At 46.8% G+C, this 22,690-nt stretch overlaps 1 protein-coding gene across 1 annotated transcript in view; it reads right to left on the bottom strand.

Moving 5' to 3' along the window:
- Nucleotides 1–7,206: 7,206 nt before the first annotated feature.
- CCDC3 (coiled-coil domain containing 3) overlaps nucleotides 7,207–22,690 on the bottom strand; it is a 93,328-nt gene continuing 77,844 nt past the window's right edge. The window contains exon 3 of the mRNA XM_061435689.1: nucleotides 7,207–9,035. Coding sequence (XP_061291673.1) covers nucleotides 8,760–9,035 — 276 coding nt within the window. The 3' untranslated portion in view covers nucleotides 7,207–8,759. The remainder of the gene's footprint in view (nucleotides 9,036–22,690) is intronic.

The raw sequence follows: 22,690 nt of genomic DNA, 5'->3' as shown, positions 1-22,690 counted from the left end.
AATCCCACTGCTGGGCATACACACTGAGGAAACCAGAAGGGAAAGAGACACGTGTACCCCAATGTTCATCGCAGCACTGTTTATAATAGCCAGGACATGGAAGCAACCTAGATGTCCATCAGCAGATGAATGGATAAGAAAGCTGTGGTACATATACACAATGGAGTATTACTCAGCCATTAAAAAGAATACATTTGAATCAGTTCTAATGAGGTGGATGAAACTGGAGCCTATCATACAGAGTGAAGTAAGCCAGAAGGAAAAACACCAATACAGTATACTAACGCATATATATGGAATTTAGAAAGATGATAACAATAACCCTGTGTACGAGACAGCAAAAGTGACGCTGATGTATGGAACAGTCTTATGGACTCTGTGGGAGAGGGAGAGGGTGGGAAGATTTGGGAGAATGGCATTGAAACATGTAAAATATCACGTATGAAACGAGATGCCAGTCCAGGTTCAATGCACGATACTGGATGCTTGGGGCTGGTGCACTGGGACGACCTGGAGGGATGGTATGGGGAGGGAGGAGGGAGGAGGGTTCAGGAGGTGGAGCACATGTATACCTGTGATGGATTCATTTTGATGTTTGGCAAAACTAATACAATTACGTAAAGTTTAAAAATAAAATAAAATTAAAAAAACAAAGTAATGTCTCTACTTTTGAATATGCTATCTAGGTTGGTCATAACTTTCCTTCCAAGGAGTAAGCGTCTTTTAATTTCATGGCTGTAGTCACCATCTGCAGTGATTTTGGAGCCCCCCAAAATAAAGTCTGACACTGTTTCCACTCTTTCTCCATCTATTTCCCATGAAGTGGTGGGACCGGATGTCATGATCTTCGTTTTCTGAATGTTGAGCTTTAAGCCAACTTTTTCACTCTCCTCTTTCACTTTCATCAAGAGGCTTTTGAGTTCCTCTTCACTTTCTGCCATAAGGGTGGTGTCATCTGCATATCTGAGGTTATTGATATTTCTCTTGGCAATCTTGATTCCAGCTTGTGTTTCTTCCAGCCCAGCGTTTCTCATGATGTACTCTGCATATAAGTTAAATAAACAGGGTGACAATATACAGCCTTGATGAACTCCTTTTCCTATTTGGAACCAGTCTGTTGTTCCATGTCCAGTTCTAACTGTTGCTTCCTGACCTGCATACAAATTTCTTAAGAGGCAGATCAGGTTGTCTGGTATTCCCATCTCTTGAAGAATTTTCCACAGTTTATTGTGATCCACACAGTCAAAGGCTTTTGGCATAATCAGTGTTTAATTTATGAAAGTCTGTCTTCAGAGAGTAGAGTTTCCAAGTTATGTTTAAAGTGAAGAAATGTTATTATTTGTTCAAACTTTCTTCTTGTCATAACCTTGGGAAAGATAGATGTTTCAAATAATGGATCCAGTGTGACTTTCTCATTTGTCCACCAAAATTATGAATTCAAGAAACTTCTTTAAAAGAAATTTCTATGTCACTGTTGGTTACATGAGTCCATTTTAAAGCTTTATCATACTTTTTACATGATTTTTCATTCTGTTGGTGATAAAAGTTTGAGAAGCGACTAACTCAAAAAAGCAGTTACCCAAAATTAATTCTGTTATTTCAGTAACATTTTGCAGGTTATTACATTCAGTCATTATATCTGACACACCTATAAAGTCTTCTAATTTTCATGAAATGTCTTCAATCCACTCTTCTGCGGGAGCAAAGGAGCATTCTCCAGCACCGTGAGTTTCATTTTCACTTTCTGTGGCAGAGTCAGGCACTAAGGTTTTTTTGTCTTTTTGTTGGTCTAATGTTCAAATCATCTGAGTGATAACTATACCTGAAGAACTGTCATCTTTTTTATAATTTATTTTTCGTTGTACTGGATCTTCATTGCTATGTGCAGGCTTTCTCGTTGCAGACAGCAGAGGCGGGGGAGCTACTCTCTAGCTGCAGTGTGCGGGCTTCTCATTGCGATGGCTTCTCTTTGCAGAGCACAGGCTCTAGGTGTATGGGCTCAGTAGTTGTAGCACACAGGCTTAATTGCCAGGTGACATGGAATCTCCCCTGCATTGGCTAGCAGATTCTTAACCACTGGACCACCAGAGAAGTCCTAAAGAACTGTCTTCTTCTGTCTTAGTCACTCAATTGTGTCACTCTTTGTGACCCCATGGACTGAAGCCTGCCAGGCTCCTCTGTCCATGGGGATTCTCCAGGCAAGAATACTGGGGTGGGTTGCCATTTCCTTCTCCAGTCTTCTTCTGAGACACTAAGGTATATGTTGCTCAGACAATCAAGAGCAAGTATCTGCATAAAATTGACCGAAAAATTCTTCACTCAAAATTTGGTGATGCATCATTTTTGAAAATTTTATAGTATTATTAACTTGGATTTATAATATACATAAGGTAGGAACAAAAACCTCACAGAGCAAAATGTGAATAATAACGACAGTCATAAGTTGTACAGTGAATAATGTTTGGGTAACAGAAGATGTATTAATATGTCTCTGGTCAATAATGTGTTAAGAATGTCTTTGTTCACTACATGAATGTAAGTCCTGTTTGCTCTCAGAACCAAGCAGTTTGGGCACCTATCCCTGAGGAGGCAGCCACAAAAGCTGGGGCACAGAGACATGTGTCCAGGCTCCTTCCAGGGAGATAACTAGCAACCTGGGACAGGCTGGAGGGAGAGGTGTCTGCTGGCTTCCCTGCCCTTATGGGAGGATCACAGTCCGCCCCTAGGTACAGAATACGTTAGAAGGCTGACCCTCAGGCAGAAGCTTTGTGCTTAGTTGCTCGGTTGTGTCTCACCCTTTGTGAACCCTGGCAGACTGTCCATGGGGATTCTCCAGGCAAGAATATTTTCCAGGCAGGTTGCTCTCCAGGCAACCCAGGGCATGGGTTGCCATGCCCTCCTCCAGGGGATCTTCCCAATCCAGGGATCGAACCCACGTCTCCTGCATTTCAGATGGATTCTTTACCATCTGAACCACCAGGGAAGCCCAAGAATACTGGAGTGGGTAGCAGAAGCTTTAGAAGCAGGCAAATGGACTCTTTTCAGGAAAGGACTGGGAGTCAAGCATTTCTGTATGCCCTCTCTGTGCTAAGCCCTGGGGGGAGAAGGGTGTGCAGTTTAAATCCCCTCTGTTGTCCTCTCCAGCTTCTGAAGGCACACCCTGGTGGCTGTCAGAGACGGCTGATCTGGGGACCCATCCTCTACCAGTAGCCACAAAAGCTGAGGTACAGATGTGTGTACAGGTTTCTTTCAGGGAGGGCCTGGCAACTTGGAGCAGGTCAGAGAGAGTGGGCAGGGGTGGTACCTTTGGGGAGGATTGCAGTCAGCCCCTAGATAGGTGCTCAATTAGAGGCCTGACCCTCAGGCAGCAGCGTTTAAAGTATCCCATCCAGAGACAGAGTGGGAGGTGGGCTTGATCTGCGCTGCCCTCAAGGGGATTGCTGAGGTGAGTGAGTGTGCCTTTAACAACTGCTGCTTTGCTTCCGTTGTCTGTGGAACTAACTGGTGGATTCAAACCCCATTGACTTTTAGAGCTAGGAACTTATCTGGAGGCCTTTGGGTGGGAATCTTAAAACCTGGAGTTGTAGATATGGGGTCTAGACCCTTCATCCCTCAAGGAGAAACTGGCATTTGGCTATTCCCTTTCAGTTGTAGTATTCCCTTACTAAACACCACTGGGGGTTTAGTAAGAGCGTGTCTCAGCCTTTTCTACTCATTTTGACATAGGCATTATCTTGGTCCCTCATTTTGTAAGAGGTGCTTAACCAGTGAGTGAGTTTCTTCAGAGAGAGTTGCTCTGTGTAGCTGTCCATTTGGTGTCCACTGGAGGCAGGGAGTCCAGGATCCTTCAGTGTCACCATCTTTAAAGACAGCCTCAATCCTTTCTAAACTGTTTCTGAATAGCCATTAAAAGGAATGAAATTGGGTCATTTTCAGTGATGTGGATGAAGCTAGAGTCTGTCATACAGAGTGAAGTAAGTCAGAAGAGAAAAACATTGTATATTAACACATGTATATAGAATCAAGAGAATAGTACTGATGAACCTATTTGCAGGGTAAGAATAGAGACACAGATGTAGAGAATGGACTTTTGGACATGGAGGGAAAGGAGAGGGTGGGATGAAGTGGAAGATTGGGATTGACATATACACGCTACCATGTGTAAAATAGAAGCTAGTGGGAAGCTCCTGCATAGCACAGGGAGCTCAGCTCGGTGCTCTGTGATGACCTAGAGGGGTGGGAGGGAGGTCCAGGAGGGAGGGGATATATGTATACCTACAGCTGATTCACGTAGTTGTACAGTAGAGCATCGTAAAGCAAGTACACTCCAATTAGGAAATACACTTTAAAAGTCAGTATCTTTCAACACTGGAATCACACTCTGGAACCACCAGGTGTTCACATTATGAGAAGCAGCGTCAGGGAGACCGAGGACAGCAAAAGCAGCCTCCCGTCTCGCTCTCACCCCGGGCATGTGCTCTGGCAGTGGAGGGCTGGGTGGGTGGTCCCTGCTATTTCGCGTCTCCCTCTCCATGTCTTAGTCTCTGTTTCTTTCTCACTCTCTGATTGTCTCTTTTTTGGAGACATCAGCAGATAGGCATAGAGCTGAATATATTTAAGTCAAAGAAGATTCATGGCATGCTATCATTGTACCCCTTTTGAGTATCTCAACAGCCAGATTAGCTATCTAGGTATTATTATCTTATCAGTGAAAATCCACTAAAGCTCAGAGTAGAGTTGCCAAGTTTAGCAAAGAAAAATACAGGATGCCCAGTTAAACTTCAATAACGAATGAACAATGAATGAATGTTGTAAGGTAGGTCCTGTGCAATATTTGGGTCATACTGGTTCTAAAAATACTTTTTGTTCACTTATAAAATACGGAATCCCATATTTTACCTGAAAACCTAGTGCAAAGGCATTACTTGGCCTCAAGTCTTCTAGCTTCTGCGCCTTCACTAAGGCTCATGATATTGCACATATTTTGTATGCATTTATTCTGTTTTCACATGAACAGCTTATTTGCACTGCATTTATGTTTGACATGACTTTCAATTTGTTGTATAAAATTACTTAATAAAAAAGGCCACACACACACATGATGAGGGAACACTGGTGGAGCCAGGTTTTGAGAGGAGCAATATGGACTCAGGAGAAAGGGTTTGACCCTGGATGTGGGCCAGAGGGATGTGTTGTTTCTTCCTTTGAGTTGGGAGGGAGGAGAGAAGAGGGGCAGACCAGATAGTGACGCACTAGTGTGGATGAAGAATGTCCCCTGCCATATCAGTAAACAAAGGATGGTGTGGCCAACGGGCCAGCAGCCACCGCAGCAGCCGACTGTGCGCCGAGGGGATTTAGGATAGAGGGAAATAGGATGCTGGCCCCAGACAGGTAAGATGCTTACCAAAGGACTGATTCCAGTAAGCCCAGATTCTTCTATCTTCCCATACACAGATATGGGAAGATATGCTCAGTTTATAGATATGCTCAGTTCATTAACTTGAGATGTCTGGTTTTTCCTTAAAAGTGAAAGTATAAAGTGAAGTTGCTCAGTCGTGTCTGACTCTTTGTGACCCCATGGACTGTAGCCTACCAGGCTCCTCTGTCCATGGGATTTTCCAGGCAATAGTACTGGAGTGGATTGCCATTTCCTTCTCCAGGGGATCTTCCCAACCCAGGGATTGAACCTGGGTCTCCCGCATTGTAGACAGACGCTTTACCGTCTGAGCCACCAGGGCAGTCATGTTTTGTTTTTGCAATGACTCATGTATTCTGGCTCCTCCCTTACCTCTTTGGAACAGTCCTTCAGAGCTAGCTGAGACGCACTTCCCAGGCTTAGGTCCTCAGCCTATCCACTGAATAAAACTTGAAGTCTCGAATTCAGGTTGTGCAACCCTAGGAAGGGGAGGAAACACACTTCTGATGGACTATATTTTCATGGTAAATTTAGAGTAACAACCAAGTACTGACTGTGAAAGAAAAGTGGCTGGTTCAGAAACGAGCATGGAAAAGAGCCGGAATATTTTACAGTGATTAGAAAGGTGATGAGAAGATCACGTGGCATCCCACCAATCCTCTTCCTTATGACATGCATTGGGCCCTTCTGGTGAGTACTTAACACTCACAGTAAAGATTTGTATTATACCTATTGCATGTGTATGGGCTCTCAGGCATCATGTTGAGCATCTTTAGGAGTAATTTCAACCCTCTTGACAGCCTTTATGGCAGGAGTGAAGCCATCCCCGTCCTGCAGGTGAGCACATGCAAAGAAAGAAAGATGGACTTGGAGGCTTGACAGGCCACCTGTCCTAGTGTGCACCCTGGGCAATGATGATCAGAATCACTGTTGATGAAATTAGTATTAAATGAGATGTGTGTGCAAGAGCCTAAACCGTCATAGAATATGGACACTGCTGAGCTAACAACTGATCTGTAGTCGTGTGATAGGAGTTCACCTTCTCTCTTCCCCCAAGGAAGATGGAGACTTGCGCCACAGAAGCAGGAATCCCTGTTAACTTCTGCTGCTAGGCAGGTAGCACAAATGTGTGGTGTGTGTTTAAATAAATGAGGACGGGGAGGGGTGTGGGGGTGGTGTGCGACAGTAGCCCAGACCCGTATTCCAGTAAGGGTTACCTTCAGACACAGCCTCACCCTAACATGAGGTGTGGGCCATATGCCATGAGTCTGTGACTCCTGGGGACACAGGTTTAAAAGATGCTACAATCTGTTGGCCTCCTGCTTATTATATGACTTTGGCAAAATCACACCAAGTGGAACCAAACCCCGGGGCTCAGAGGCCGTGCTGTGATAGGCTGGCTAAAGTGTGTGAAGTTCTGAGCAGTTCTTGGGTTTTTCCTGCATGAACAATTCCTACTCATGCAACGAGCCAGTGGCGAGGGGAGCTGTAAGATGACAGTATGGCAGATAATGAGGACTTGGGGCATTCCCATTGGCATAGATCAGAGTGCACTTTTGAAGGCATTGATTAATGAAGATGCGTGTCCCTCATGACGTGAGGCCAGGATCACACGGCTTGTCTGCAGGTGTACGGGAAGATGGGAACCCAGGAGACAGCGAAGGTGGACTGGGCTCAGTCTCCCCTTTATCCCAGGTATGACCCCCAGAGGATAGAAATAGCCTTTCCAGGCTCAGGCTGGAAATCCTGCAGTCTCCCTGCTCCAAAAGAAACACACATCACTTTGCTGCTGTGGCTGAACTACTGCTCATCTTTATTGAAAAGGCAGAACATAACACATCTGAAGAGACCCAGCTTCCACAGTGCTCCAGACACTGGCTGTAAATCACCCGTGGGTGGCAGTGAAACTACAGAATGGAACGTCCCTGGGAAGAAGAAACCAGAAGACACATCTCCTGTTGTACCAGACTGTGAAGACTATGACTAATAAAGTGCTGGCAGAAGCGTGGCAGTGAAGAGCCTTTGAGAGGTCCCCCTGCTGTGCAGACCAGGGCACCAACTTCTCCCCCAAGGCCATCACCTGCCACCAAGGGACACAAGGCTCACACCCCAGACAGTCTCCGAGAGCAAGGAAGACATGATGTTTCTAAAGGCAGTGGATGGAAATCTGAGCATTTCCAGTGGAGAGGATGGCACTATCAGGCCCTCCTGTATCTGGGGTGGTTACGGGGCAGGGAAGGGAAAGTGGTTGGTCTACAGGATCATTAGCAGAGGATAACCAAGGGGTGGGTGACTACTTAAACACACACCTGGGATCTGATCACATGTGGGTAAGTCAAGGGCTCAAGTGTTAGCACGGCAAATTGTAAGTAAAAGATATTCGCAATACCTCTCTCTCTAAAGGTTTCTTCCCAAAGAAGGTGAAGTGACCATACACAAAATCTACCGCGGTGAGAAGTGGGCCAACACTCAAGCACTACTGCTGGGGTCTGTCTGGACAGTCCAGGTCGGGGGAAAGCATTTGTGTAAAGAAGGCAGGATCGGGAGGCCTGCCACAAGCCCTTTCATGAGCAGAGCGCAGACGGTAAGGAGGCAAGGTCCTCAGGCCCCAGTAGGTAAAGAAATGTCTTTGCACAACAGAAGTTCACAGCATGTTGGGTCAGCTCACCTCGAATTCGGAGAAGTTGGAACCAAGCACTGAGCAAACAGTAAGTTCAGATTTAGCCGTGGAAGTTGAGGCTCTTCCAACTTAGAAATGTGCTGTGATGAGACACGACAGGCCCATAAAGGCAGTTCCCCTTTAGGTTAAAGTGGCCCATGGGAGTCCCCTGGGACGCTGGGCAGCTGCTGTTGAACAGCAGGTATTATTCACCCCACTCAATTACCTCCACCCGACTCCTAGTTCCATTCCCTGACCTGTGATGGGCTCATTAAGTCTTAATGACACCAGAAGGTGCCACCACTTGCTTCTCAACACTCCAAGCTCAGGGTGGTCCTGCCACTCAGAACTGAGACCATACTGCCTTTCCTTGAAAATGGAGGCTGAACCCCTTGAGTCCTTGTGCCCCTAGAGAGATTCTGAAATGTTCTTTCCCTAATAAGTGCACTTTCCCAGCTGCTCCTCAATGCCAGGGTCAGGCCCCAGGCACACGGGAGGGCAGGAATTGGGCAGCCAAGGAGACAGGAGACTTGCCCTGTAAACCCAGTAGCCGCTACCAAATGCAGAGTAAAAACGTCATCTACGAGGGTTCTTGAGCTATGTGCGCGTACAAGTCCTGCCTCCCTTTCCACACCCTGGGAAGGGCCCCGCCTGGGACCAGGGGAGGCCTGCGCTCCATGCCCGCTAACCCCGCAGGTAGGGGGCACCCGCGGGCTCGCGGCCCAGCGCGTTGATGTGTGGGAGCGCGCCCGCCGCTGCCGCCAGCTTCTCGCTCAGCTTGCGGTTCAGCAGCTCCAGGTGGCGGCCGTTCTTCCGCGCCTGCCGCAGGGATCGCTTGACCTTCTTCACCCGCTCCCGCAGCTGCTTGTTCCGCTTCTCCAGGGTAGCGACCTTCTGCTGCAGCTTCTTGACGTGGTCCTCCTCCTCAAACAGGGCCTTCTGCACCGAGGAACACATGAGCTGGGGAGGAAACGCGAGGTTGGGGGAGAGAGAGGCAGGTAAGTTTCAGAAACCTCCCCAGGTAAGCTTCCTGGGGTTGCCAGCCCCAAGGCACAGGCCTCCTGTCACTAATGGCCTGACCCCGGAATAAGGCCAGCCCTCATACCCCTTTTGGCTTCCCCGCTGTGGACCGCACTGCAGAGCCCAGCTCTTGCTTTCTGTGTTGGGTACCTAGATGCTTTAGCTGTAAAAGAGATGCTCCATGGATTGTCTTACGTGCTTATCCATTTGCATCCTGTCTCTCCCCTGTTGGAGCAGTCAGTCTTCACCTTGTGCTCTCCTCGGTCAGCGCTTTTACCTGTGCAGTTCCAATCTGTCTAGAACATTTTTCAGGAAAGCCAAAGCTTGAGGATCACCTAGGGAAACTTGGTGGGCCTTCAGCATATTTCCACCACAGAGCTTTGCTGGCACCAAGGTGCAAATACCCTCATTCTGGAGATCTTTCTAGTCGCTGTGGAATGGACTGCAAGTGAGCGCCTCTTTTGAAAAATAGAGTTGGTTTCTTACCTAAGACCCTTTGGTTTCTTACAGGAAAAAAAAAAAATTCTAAATATTTGTCACTCTAGCAAAAAGGACAGCTCTAGTGACCCAAAAGAACAAAACCTAAAACAGAAAAATGCACAGAGAATATGGATGGTCTACAGGAAAGGTAGTATACAGGAAAAGCTTAACCCTACTCTTAAGAAGGTAAATGCAAAGTAGATCCACAATGGATTGATTTCTTTCAACAAAATGAAATTTCAATTTTATCCTTTGGTAAAATCAGAGTCCGTATTTGGGGAAATAGGCATTCTCATATACTGCAGGTGGAGAGTAAACTCCTATAAAGGACAATCTGGCTGTATCAAAATGAAAACTGCATGTAGCCTTGATGTAGTCATTCTGAGGCTTCATCTGATAGAAACACTCCCACATGTGCAAAAATACATATTATATATCATCTAGAATAATTATAATTATTCTGATAAATATCTAATAATATAGTAATTGTATTAAACACACAGAAACCAACAAACACTGTTATAAGAAGGCTGAAGAATGATATTAGCATCGTGAACGCATAAGACATCCCTCTCCCCTGCCCCAACAAAAAAAATTGGCATCTATCTGTGAACAAAAGTGACTTTAGAACTATGATCCACCAGGGGACCCAGGAGGAGTCTTGCCCACCCATGCATCTCTGCACACCTCCTTCTGATTGCTTGCTTGTCTCTGTCTAGTATTCTGTTGTGTCCACAGAACCAATTATTTCCCTGCATATGCAATTTGTATGTTTATAAGTGAAAATGTTAATACATTATTGTTAATCTTGAAGCATTAAAAAAGACACCAGTCCTGGCTATGGACACTGCAATGGTCCCCGAGTTTCACCAGACCCTCTCGGGCAAAGGACCTCAACAGGGGTTTCTCCAAAGAAGACATACAGGTGGCCAACTGGTATGTGGAAGGTGCTGGACACCACTATTCATCAGGAAAACACAAATCACAACCACCATGAGGAGCAGGCAAGCAAGGGAAACTGTCTGTCCTCCCTCGCAACTTCTCGCCAGGCCTCTGATCAGTTTCTATTGATTAAGGAGGCCAAGAGCCCTGGTTGGTACACGTTGTGGCGCTCAGTGTGTCCCCTTCTGGGGAGAGTTTCTGGGCACCCCTGGGACCACTGAACACGTCACCCACAGGAAGCAAAGAGGCCACCTGAACCTCTCATTTTAGCGTCACCACGTTTGGTAAATCTGCCTTCCTGGGGCCTCAGGACCCTTATTCAGGCAATGCTTCCCACCCCCGAACTCTCTCTACTTCTCTCTCTGTCCTCTCCTCCTGAGAGAGCAGGTCCAGCATCGCCCCTCTCAGTCTGTGAGACCGGCCCACTCTGGCCAGCAGTGGCAGGAGAGGCTCTCCTCACGCCATGCAGACCCTGTCCAGTGGGCTCTCCCTGACCAGAGATTTATGACAGACGTTCAGACCTCATCTTGTGTAGTAGAGGGAAATTCAGTCCTTCCAACATTCTTACCAAGAAAAATCCCGCTGGCAACAGGCTGGAGTGGCAGATCTCTATACATGGGTGTATGCATGGGTAAGACTCCCACCTGCAGGCTGGGGACCCACAGACAACATACAAGTGGCTGGTTCCAGGGCTTGATCACCTCGGTGGGCAGTGGACAGGGTGCTTGCTTCCTCCTTCACTGGCCCTTTCTGGAAGCAGGCAGGTTGGCTGAAGCAGCAGTGTCCTTCATTTCAGTCTTTTCTGTCCCTCCTGTCTTTACCTCTCCTCCCTTGGTCTTCACCCCTGCACGCCCATCCCCTTTACCCTGAAGACTTCTTCCTTATGTCTGTTTTGTGATTGGTATCTTTGTGATGTAGATTTGTCTGTCCATCTATTCCTGCCAGCCTTGTGAGCACAATGGAGCTCTTCAGCCTTGAAACACAACCCACACTGCCTGAGACTCCAACTTGGGTTATTTAGTGGGATTTTAAAGAACAAAAAGAAAAGAGAGACACTTGCATCTCTCTCTCCTATGTCACTATTCTGCCTGGGCTCTCAGGAATTACCTGATTCATCTGTGATCCCCCAGAGTAAGGGGGGAAAAGGGCCATTTTTTAATGGATAAAGATGTGTTACAAATATATATAATGGAATATTATTCAGCCGTAAAAAATCATATTAATGCATATATGTGGGATTTAGAAAAAGGTACAGATGAATCTATTTGTAGGGCAGGAATACAAACAGAACAGACAAACTGACTTGTGGACACATTATAAGTGCCTGGTGACCTGTGATGACCTAGACAGGCGGGGAAACATTGTATAACTATGGTGATCCACATTTGTAAAGAAGTTATCCCTCCAATAAAAAAAATAAATGTAAAGAATGGTGCACAAAGTTCCTAAGTTACACTCAGGTCTCACTGTGACTTCCTTGTCTCCCTCCTCTCTCTCCTTCACACACATGAGAAATGTCATATTAACACATGTATGTAACATCTAGAAAGATGGTATAGATTCTCTTCTTTGCAAAACAGAAGTAGGGACCCAATCTATACACACCGAGCAGGAAAAGAAGAGGTGCTTTGGGAGACTGGGATCAACATATGTACACTATTAATACTGTATATAAACTAGATAACTAATGAGCACCAACTGTATATGGAAGGAACTCCAAAAGAGAGTGGATATATATATACATATACCTGATCCACTTTGCTGTACATTAGGAACTAATACAACATTGTAAAGTGACTCTACTCCAATATAAATTAATTAAAAACACAGGCTCTTGGCAGAACGTTAGTGTACCCCTGAGACATCAACACCCTTCACAGGCATCCCTCAGAGCCAGGGCCCAGCTGTTCCCCACTCTTCTTGTTGTTTTAGGCATTCAGTCGTGTCCAACTCTGCGACCCCCAAGGACAGGAGCACACCAGGCTTCCTGGTCATTCCCTAGTCTAAAGACCACCCTGACAATGGCCTGGAGAAACTAAGATGTAGCACAGAAACAGCTAGAAGTGTGTGTGGGGTCGGGGGGTCGTTATTAAGACAGGATGAATAGAATGACTACAGCTCCTTGGTCAGGGTGTCGCTCTTGATCCCACGGCCTCCCTTTGACATGGGTAGGGTCCGAGTTGGAGCAGAAAGATGTAGGACTCTGGGACCTTCCTATTGAGGAACTGTATCCATGTTACTGCCTACATGCATATGTATAGAATCCATATGCAACAGAGAATCGCCTCTAGATGATACATGTCTGTTCATTCCAGCAAGAAGCATTTATTACACCATGCCTGGCACTGCATGTCACAAAGTTCTTCCTGAATTATTCTGCCACTAAGCTCTGTATCTAATAAACAAAAAGACAGTACATTAAAAATTACTGTTTCAGGGCAGCAGACACACAGGCTCACTGAGAGGAGCCTTGCCTTCGCAGCTGTTTTCAATTTAAATAACCTAACCTATAAAGACAAAGTGTACTTTCTGAAATGTTAAAAATGAGGCAAGTCCCAAAGTGGCAACACTGATCAACAACTTGCCTTTTTAATATTTCCCTTCCGTTCTTGAGATTCAAAACAGGGAAAAAAGGAGGAAATTAAAACCAAGAACAGAGGTCAACAGACTATGGCTCATGGACCCGATGTGGCCCACCACCCATTTTTGTGAATAAAGTTTTATTGGAACACACTGCCACAGTCTTTTGTTTACACACAGTCTGTGGTTCCTTTCCTCTACAGTGGCAGAGATGCGGAGCCTCAACACAGACTGTGTGATCCAAAAAGCCTAAAATTGTACCTGGCCCTTTATAGGAGAAAATTCTGGAACCCTCGTCTTGAGAGGCGCTCAAGGCAAATCGAGATGCAAAGGTAACAGTTGACAACTGGATGAATTTGGAGGGAAAACAGACAAGGAGTGTGGATGAGTGCAAAGGATGAAAATAGCATCGGGTCCCACAGTCTGCCATGACCCTCAATGCCCACCCCACATTCTTTTCACACCACTTTCAAACACCAAAGTGCGAGCACTACTTTGGGCAGCCAGCTCAAGTTCTCAGGGATTCTCTCAACAGACTGCTGCCGGTTTCACACCTCTGGATGGACGTTCGCAAAACAGCTCTTTCCAAAATGGTTAACACACTGTTTCTAAAGTGATTCCCCATGGACACTGGAAAGATAAGCTTTCTGGAACCTACCACGCACTGCCCAGGAGCATCCACTCTCGGTGAGAGGTGCTCTGAAGTGGGTCACTGGTCACACGATTCGTCAGTTCCGCAAAGCTTACACTGCCTTGTGTCTTCTGACCCAGTCAAGGCCAGAGGCCAAGACGCTTCCTTTTTCTGTGTGAAGCAGGAAACTCCTGGGGGCGTTGATGGCGAGCCCACCAGGCTTCAACCCGAGTTCTCTCCAGTTCGCTCGGGCCCTGTCTATCCATTCTATCATTGTTTGTAAACATCGTAGAGTGGGGCAAGGAGGCGAGTAGCAGAGCCCAGGCAAAGCAGAGCGGCTTCCTAAAGGACTGGACAGTAGTAATTTGGATGATACCCAGCGCTACCGAGAAAACTCCCAAGCCGCAGGAGTGACAACAGGGCAGTTCTACCGTGGACTCTCTGGAGAAGCAACCTGAGGTTCCCATGACTCTGACTTGGCGCCCGGTCCTCTGCTCCACCCCAAGTCAAATGCCGTTGTCCCCCTGTGCCAGGAGCCCAGGAGAAGGCAGAGCTCACGCCCAGACAGGCTTCGTGGAGGACGGGCAGCAGAGGTGGGGGCGGAGCTGGAGCAGGGTGCTCTTCCCACGGACGAGCGGCACTGGCTCCGCGGCTCCCCGCCCCACCAGACACGCCGCAGGATCCGGCATCCCGAGCTTCAGAACCAAGCACCACTGGGACAGCATCCTGGCTGCCCCATCTGACTGCGGGGCGTCAATGCAGCTGCCTCAGCACCGCCCATTCCTCATTCATACAACAGGAACAGTGACGTCTCCACTACAGACAGACTCTGAAGATGAAAGGTTAATAGGACCTTCCCTGGTGGTCCAGTGGCTAAGACAATCTGCTCCCAGTGCAGGAGGGGCCCGGTTTGATTCCTGGTCAGGGAACTAGATCCCACATCCACAACTAAGACCTGGCAAAGCCAAATATTTTAAAAGTAAAATCAGATAATAGATGTAAAGCATTTGACATTGCACCTGACATACAGTGACCACAGCTTATGAATCTTTATGACTGTTATGCATCCTGAACTTTCCTGATTGATTTACTCCTCCACACCGGGCTCCCTCAGTTATCCCTCAAGTTACCGATGCCTCTGCACTCCTGCTTAGGAAACCTGCACTAACTACCCCACAAACCCTGAGACAATTCTTATTCTCCAAGGGTCCAGGTCACCTCCTCTGTGAAGCCTTCCCTGATTTCTCCAGAAAGAGCCATGTCATCTTTCCCCAAGTCCATTGTCGAGTTTATCACACTGTGAGTCTAACTCTCTCCTGGACAGTCAAAGCCACTCAAGTGAAGGGCTCCATCTTTTCATCTTTGTATCTAGCACCTGTCATGCAGTAAAGCCCTTAATGAATGAAGGGATGCAGGTTGAAACAGAATCAAGTTCAGTGATTTAAAAGTGGGCAACGAACAGAGCAGCAGGAACGACCTTTGCAAAGTGGGTACTGGGTTCCACATGGCCCTTGTGAAGTCCTGTCCCAAGTCCGTCCGACTCCCTGTTGCAGTAAGAGCAGGAACTGGCTTTAAGGATCCCTGAAGTTCATGCATTTTTTTTTCTGATTCCCTCCCAGGCCCGGCTGACCAGGTTGTCTTGGACATCCCATACCAAACCCACAAGAGTTGTAGGACATGATGGAGATGAGAAAAGACTGAATTTCCAAGGGGAGATGCTAGGTTATAGGAACCCAGGTAAATTTGGGAGATGGCACACATTTCATAAAGACCCCAGAAATGGTGGAAGAAGCAGACAGAGTCTTAAAAGGCCAGTGCTCAACTCCTGAATAGACCACAGTTAAAACTAGGAAAGATGGTACTGCTTCGGGTCCATTCCCTGCCACCACAGAGAGGGAAGTTTGCCAGTTCAGTTACAGAGAAATAAAGTCAGATCTCCCAATAAATGCACTTAGAAAGCACTGCCAAAGTGAAGTCCACATAATGCTCATCTCATGAGATGCTCACATGGGGACAAATGGAGTTTTTCTTTGTCACATAAATTTCAGAAATTCTGCATATTGTGTGTTCCTCTTTGATGTGATACACATTAACCTATTAACCATACTCACTGGTCCTGTATTAACTCAACCTCTATAACTACACCCATTCTCTCCTGGCTGTGGCAGAACCCTCCCACAGGCAACAACAACTGATTTCAAGGGTGAGGGTTTCCCATCTCTAGGCCTGGAGGAGGCCAGACCCCCTAGCTAGTCCACTCAGCTGTGAGCCAGGAAATACTACCCACTCAATTACATGCATGTGGACCTCAATGATGGGAACTGAACTTGTCTCGTTCTGTGGCATTCCAGTCTCGGTTCTCAGCTTCTTGTGGGGGAATCTGCATCTCTCCACGGAGTCCTGCAAACATCATTTTCCACTGTGATGGAGGGATGATTGGGAAGCACGAGGTCACGGAACACTGATTCCAACCCCTGAGGCTTTTCTGGACCTACCAAGGGAGGTAAAGCTGAAATCACAGATCCTAGGATGAGAAGGCAGCGAGCAGCTCTCCTTCAGTTCCAAGCACCTTCCATGGTGCAAGGAAGAAAAGATCCAGGGAAAGCAGGAAGAAGAGTACGATCGTTTAGGTTCCAGAAACTCACTCCAGACAGTTGGCATCACAGTAGAAACAGGGACACCTCCATCTAGTCCCAGTTCTGCCAGCAATGAGTCAGTGACTGTGGTGAGTCATGGTCCTCCCTCAACCTCGGTCATAGCCTCAGAGACATCTTCCCAGGTCCTGTGCCTCTGAATGTTTGGTCAAAGCCTCCTTGGGCATTTCAGGCTCTCATTGGCCAGGGCTGGGGTTCTCTCCCATGAAAACAGTGGGAGGAAACAGACCCACGGTTGACTTGCCAATGCAGGGATTCTCTTCGGGGGCATGGGTGCCATTCCTGGTCACTGGGATCTCAGGGTTTATTTAAACATCTGGCCGCTGGCCTTCTGATGTACGTGCTCCGCCTCCATGGCATCTCAGGCTGTGGGAGAGGAAGGACAGGGCCTGCTGGTGTAGGCGCCTCCCCTAGAACCCAGCAGTTGACAGACGTGCTGCTACTGGGGATGGGGGCCAAGTTCATTCCTGCCACAGCCGCTGATTAGCTCCTTAAGCTCCAGGCCTTGGGTCACTGCTGTTGCCCAAGGAGACAGCACGCCAAGTTGAAGCTTCCACCTTGCCCTGTGGTCCTCTGAACTCGGTCCAAGATGACCTAAAGGCAGCCCCTCTGATCTCAGGACATCTGGGTGAGGCTGCTGAGAGCGGGAAGGCTGGACCATGGACCACCAGGGTCCACCAGGGAGGGGAAAGCTGAGAGCAGAAACCAGGCCCAGCAAGCCGCCTGCTCTGTCCTGCTCTCCCTCCAAAGGCACTATTATCCTGACCCATCTTGGATCGAGGCTCATCTCCCCGGGGCCTTTCACACCCACAGGTTTTGAGCATTCAGTGTCCAGCCCTTCTCCTAGAAGGAAAGGGCAGTTAAGGACCAGGCTCTACTTTTCCTCCCGATGCCTGGTGTGTTTTCCTGGCATCATCAGTACTGGCTAAAAAACCCAAAGGGTTCCCGCCACCCGCCCTGCCCAACTGGGGAATGTGACAGAGATTTATAAGTTGTGAGCGCACTCCTGTTTACTTCCCAGAGACTGATGACTTGTCCACATGCCACATCCAGGGCCTGAGTCAGCCCAGGGTCTGTTTGCTCTGGAGAATTTATCAAACCCAGATACAGGCTTTTCTGCTACTGAATCAAGACAGATAGCCTGGGAGCCGCCTGTCCTTAAAGGGGCAGAGCTGGGGATGGGATTCAGTGAGAGTTAGCTTCAAATCTGGCTCAGGCTGCATGCGTGTTTCTCCTTTCACAAAGTGGAGATTCGGATAATGGTGAGACTGCATGGAGGCATGTGGGAAGCAGTTCATCCACTAGATGCTGACCATTATAATTACATACAGGCTCAGTCCCTAACCTCATGTCCCAGCATCAGTATTTTAATAGGTAAAAATATTACTGGAAAATCCTTAAACCACAGATGACAAACAGATACTCAAGCACAGTGATGTGTCTCTGCCAACTTTCAAGGGCCATCCTTCTAGCCTGATATGTGGCATAAGTCCTTGCAAACTTGAAAGTTTTCAATAACATGGCCAGGGCACATTTTACATGTGAAAGGCATTATAGAATCCTACCCACTCTGCATGGTTATGGCCAGACTCTATGACACATGAAAAAGAAATATTAGCTGTGAGGAGAAAATTTTAAATATGCCTTAATTATTGTCCCATTATACAAACAACCAAAGTTACTCTTAGCCACCTCTTTAACAATTTGCTGTTCCATCTTTCTGAAATGCTGTTCCATGACTGGATAGCAGGTTACTTCTCCTCCTCCTGGTTCCTGTGGCACATCCTCAGATGTCCTTCCTTGTCACCCTGTACGTAACCTCTCCTAATGACTATTGGCACCCTGCTCGTATCCCTAGTAGCACGATCAGTTGGCTAAATAATGGTTAATCTCTTTCTTCCACCAACTATGAAACAGGGGCTCTGTCTCTCACTTTTAACTGCTATTACCCCCTAGGGACTAATACAGTGCCTGGCATACAGTAAGTGCAAAAAAGAGTGTTGCCTGAAATAATGAATTACAAAACTATTACATGCTAAGTATTTTAAAAATTGGAAACTATTGAAAAACAGAAAGAAAAAAAAAGTCACCACTAAAAGTGACTTCTTTTACTGGTGTGATTTTTTTTTAACCCAGTTATAAATTACCCTGTATTTTCAATTTTGAATTTGGCTTTCTCAAGCTTTCATTTCATAAAAGCCTTACAGTCTGAGAGTTCCATTATTCTGATGGCTGAACCTATTTCACTATAAGATTACTCTTTAATTTATTTAGACACATTCCTTTGGTTGGGCATACAGGCTGTTTTTATACATTGTGCTACTGTAAATAATGTTCAAGAAAATAAAACGCCACATTTTTCTTCATTGGGATTATTTCTTTAGGGTTGACACTTGAAAGGGTAATTAGGTAATTACCTAATTAGGTAATTAGACTGGAAGCAAAGCACATTTCTAAGAATTTTTCTCTGTGTTGCTAAGTTGTTTTCCAAAAGTATTATACTGATTTAAGGTTTACATTTTCATATTCCACTTTTTAAAAAAAATTTATCTAGACTCTATTTGGGTATATGGTATGATGTGAGTACATAAATACATTTTTTTTTCAAATAGCAAATTAATTATTCTCCCACATTTTGTTAAATACTCTTCCCTGAGGACTTCCCTGGTGGCTCAGTAGCTGAGACTCCATGCTCCCTGTGCAGGGGGGCCCAGGTTCGATCCCTGGTCAGGGAACTAGATCCCACGTGCTGCAGTTAAAGATCCCGCATGCCACAACTAAGACCCAGTGCAGCCTAATAAATATTTTTAAAAAACTACTCCTCCCTTTCCCATAGATTGTAGTACCTCCTTCTTCAGGATTCTGACTTAGACACTAAGATATGATTGGACCAACTTTGTCCTGTTCAGCTATGGGGTAGTACACCAATCTCATGGGGCTTTTGTATTAAAAGTATATTACAAGATATGATCTTCCTTTTCAAAAATTTCTTGGCCAAACTTTTAAAATCCAGAAGGATTCTATACGGATCTTAAAACATTCTATGAATCCATACAGCTCTAAACATATTTTGAATAGATCAAAAACTACCGACTATTATTATCTAACTTTAAAAATTGCTTCAAAGTATATGCTTTTCTGATCCGTCTTCCTGCCCATTGTTTTTTCTTAAATAAACCCTTGATTCAACACTGTTTTATTCCTATTCAGGGAATAAAGCCATGAAAGTTTATGTTTCATTCTGGATTTAACCTATAAAAGTTATATGTTCCCTTCTTCTCATTACCTATCTGGAAAAATATGCATAGATGTTCCTAATGGGGATAACGAAGGATGGTCACAGAATTGTTTATAAGACTGACAAAACAGGAACGATTTTCATGCCTATCAGTAAGGGAAGGGCTAAATAAACTACAGCCTGCCCACCTGATGAAATACACACACAATTAAAAGGATAAAAATCTCTGACATATATTGTCAAGTAGGAAGCACCCTCCCTGGTTGCAGAACCATTCATATATTATGATATCATTTATACCACATACATATAAAAAACCCACAAAACTGGTTTTTTCAAAGCCCACATACATGCTTGTGAAACCCTGTCAGAGGTTTGGAAGGTCACCTCCAGGGAGGGTCCTGGGACTCAGAGTGTAAAAGTGTTTTTTCCTGTAGGATTCAAACACTGTATTCACGTATGTTTCGCTCGTACAATGAGAAATCAGTACCTGATTTTAAAGTCATACACTCTTCAAAGGGATGATCAGCTCTTGGGTGCACAGGTGGTCAACAATACTTAGCCCCATGGAGCCCCTGGGGCATCGGCCTCCCGGGGATGCACTGTGACCGAGTCCCAGCCCCACAGGACTCACAGAGACGCTGCAGTTGCCACTTTAGGTAAGAAAAGCCATGCTCTGGAAAGGGTTGGAGGAGCTTGATCAGGGTCAGACCAGCAGCCAGGGCATGGGTGACACTTATACGTGTCACCCCAGTCCGAAGGAGCAGCTGCCAAACACGTGACCGACGGGGGACATAGGACAGAACCTGTCAGAACTAGCTCATGGCTTGGGAGGGGCTGTTACATACCCATGTAGCAAGATCCCCACTCTTGGGACTTGCTGGTCTCTAGATTCTGGTGTTGCAAACAGAACAATAACCTCCCTTTATCCAGCATCCACGTGCCAGGCACCATACTACCACCCGTTTTGGATGCGTTCTCTCATTAAATTCTGACATTTGACCCCCAAGGTAGCTTGCACTATTTGTCCCATTTTAGAGACCAGAGAAAGCAGCTCAGACTGCGGAAGTGACTTGCCTAAAGCCCACACCCTCGTCTCTTCAAAGGCGGTGCCCTTTGCTCTTAAGCTCTGTAACAGAGCTCTTCAAATAAGGAGATTTCATTTGCAAACCAATAGCTCTAGAGGTTTCCTGGGGCCTGGCTTTCCTCTCTGGCCTTCCCTGACCCTCAGCCTCGCACATAAGGCCATTTTCCCTGAACCACCACCTTCCAACTACTCCCCCTCCTACTGCCCCCCACCACCAAAAAAATTGGGCAAACTACACATGATGACATTTGCTTGTGACACAGTGGTTTCAGTTACCAAAGAAGAAAACTGAAGACCAGCAATCCAGGTGCCTACCTCCTCCTCCCTGTTCCTAATCCCACTAGCAAGCAGTCAGTCTGGATATTCAATTTAAAATGAATTAAGGAAGCAACTTTAGTGAAGAAGGACGTCAGCGTGGCTTTTAAAATTTCACAGTTAATGAACATCAAATTCCATTCCAGTCCCTGAGAAGGTGACCTTTTGACGCATAAACTTTATACATCCTCTGTGGCCAGAGCTGCCTTTGTGCTGGGATCCCGTCCCCAGGGCTGGGCGTGCATGTCTGCTGTGAGGTCAGCCCAGAGCGGGCAGCCAGCCCCTCATGCACCCTCTGATAGAGCTGGAAGGCAGGAAGCCCTGCCCACTGATAGACTTGACTGATCAGGGGAAAAGTCAGGCCTTATTCTTTATTTCAAATAATTTTTTAAATTGTGGTAACGTACACAGAGGGCATCCCTGGTGGCTCAGTGATAAAGAATCCACCTGCAATACAGAAGGGTTGGGAAGATCCCCTGGAGGAGGGCATGGCAACCCACTCCAGTATTCTTGCCTGGAGAATCCCATGGACAGAAGAGCCTGGTGGGCTATGGTCCGTAGGGTCAGAAAGAGTCAGACATGACTTAGCAACTGAACAATGACAACATACACAGAACACAAAATGTACCTTCATGTAGCCAAGTTTATGTGCGCAGCTCCATGGCATCAAGTGCACTGATGCCCCCATGGTCTTCCATCTCCAGGCCTCACCTCTGGGCTCCCTAAGGGTTTCCACCCCACCCTACCTTCCCCGACATCTGTTCCACTTCTGCCCTCACACACTGGCCTCCACTCCTCCAGGTGGTGATCGCTTTCTGCAGAGGCACCATGCTGGGGGATGAAGCCTGCTCTGCGACTACCCACGTGGCACAGGCTCCCGAGGGGCCCCCACTCTGACAGCCTCTGGGGTTCCTTGCAGACTCAGGCTGGACCTCCCTGCCTGGAAGCCTCAGGATCTGCCCCTTGGACAGCCCAGGATCCACCCCTTCTCTCTCCAGGCTTCTCCGTGTCAGGAGATGCTTCAGAAAAATGTTACAATCCCACACCTCCTTGGGCAGCCAGGTGGTCCTGGGCAGGTGGCCAAACCTCAAGGAGCCCACACACCCTTCTACAAAATAGGCCCCATATCTAACTGCCAGGGTGGATGTGAGGACTGAAGAAGAGCTGTGTCAAGGGCCTGGCAGCAGGAAAGCTCTATTAGATGCCAACACTCTCCTTCCATGGGTGGTGCCAGCTCCTACTGCTAACCACCCCAGTGCCCTCTGTCTCTACCACACTCCTTCTCGTCCTCACTTCCTCTTCCCACCACACCCCCATCCACCCACTCCTCACTCTCTGCCATCGACTGGAATCCAGAAAGTTTGTATTATCCCACTACGCGGTAGAAAGAGAGAGGCTTGCCCTCCACTGTCTGAATGCCAAGGAGCCTCTGTTTCTAACATCTTCTCTTGGCTGAGTCTGGCAGAAAAAAAATGCTCGCTTAAAAAGAGATGTCTCCTCTCAAGCAGGGAACGTACAGAAAGAGATGGTTCCCTAAATGCCAGTTTACAGCCTGGAGGGGGAGCCCAGAGCCTCCTGGGCTCAGAAAACACTCTTGTCCTGATGCTTACCAAATGTTTGATCCATAGATACAAGACATCCCTTCCTTCCCTTCCCCTTTGTGAGTGA

The sequence above is a fragment of the Bos javanicus genome, chromosome 13, assembly GCF_032452875.1.
Source record: "Bos javanicus breed banteng chromosome 13, ARS-OSU_banteng_1.0, whole genome shotgun sequence".
NCBI lineage: Eukaryota > Metazoa > Chordata > Mammalia > Artiodactyla > Bovidae > Bos > Bos javanicus.
The sequence above is the reverse complement of the archived record's forward strand: the minus strand, read 5'-3'. Positions and strand labels throughout refer to the sequence as shown.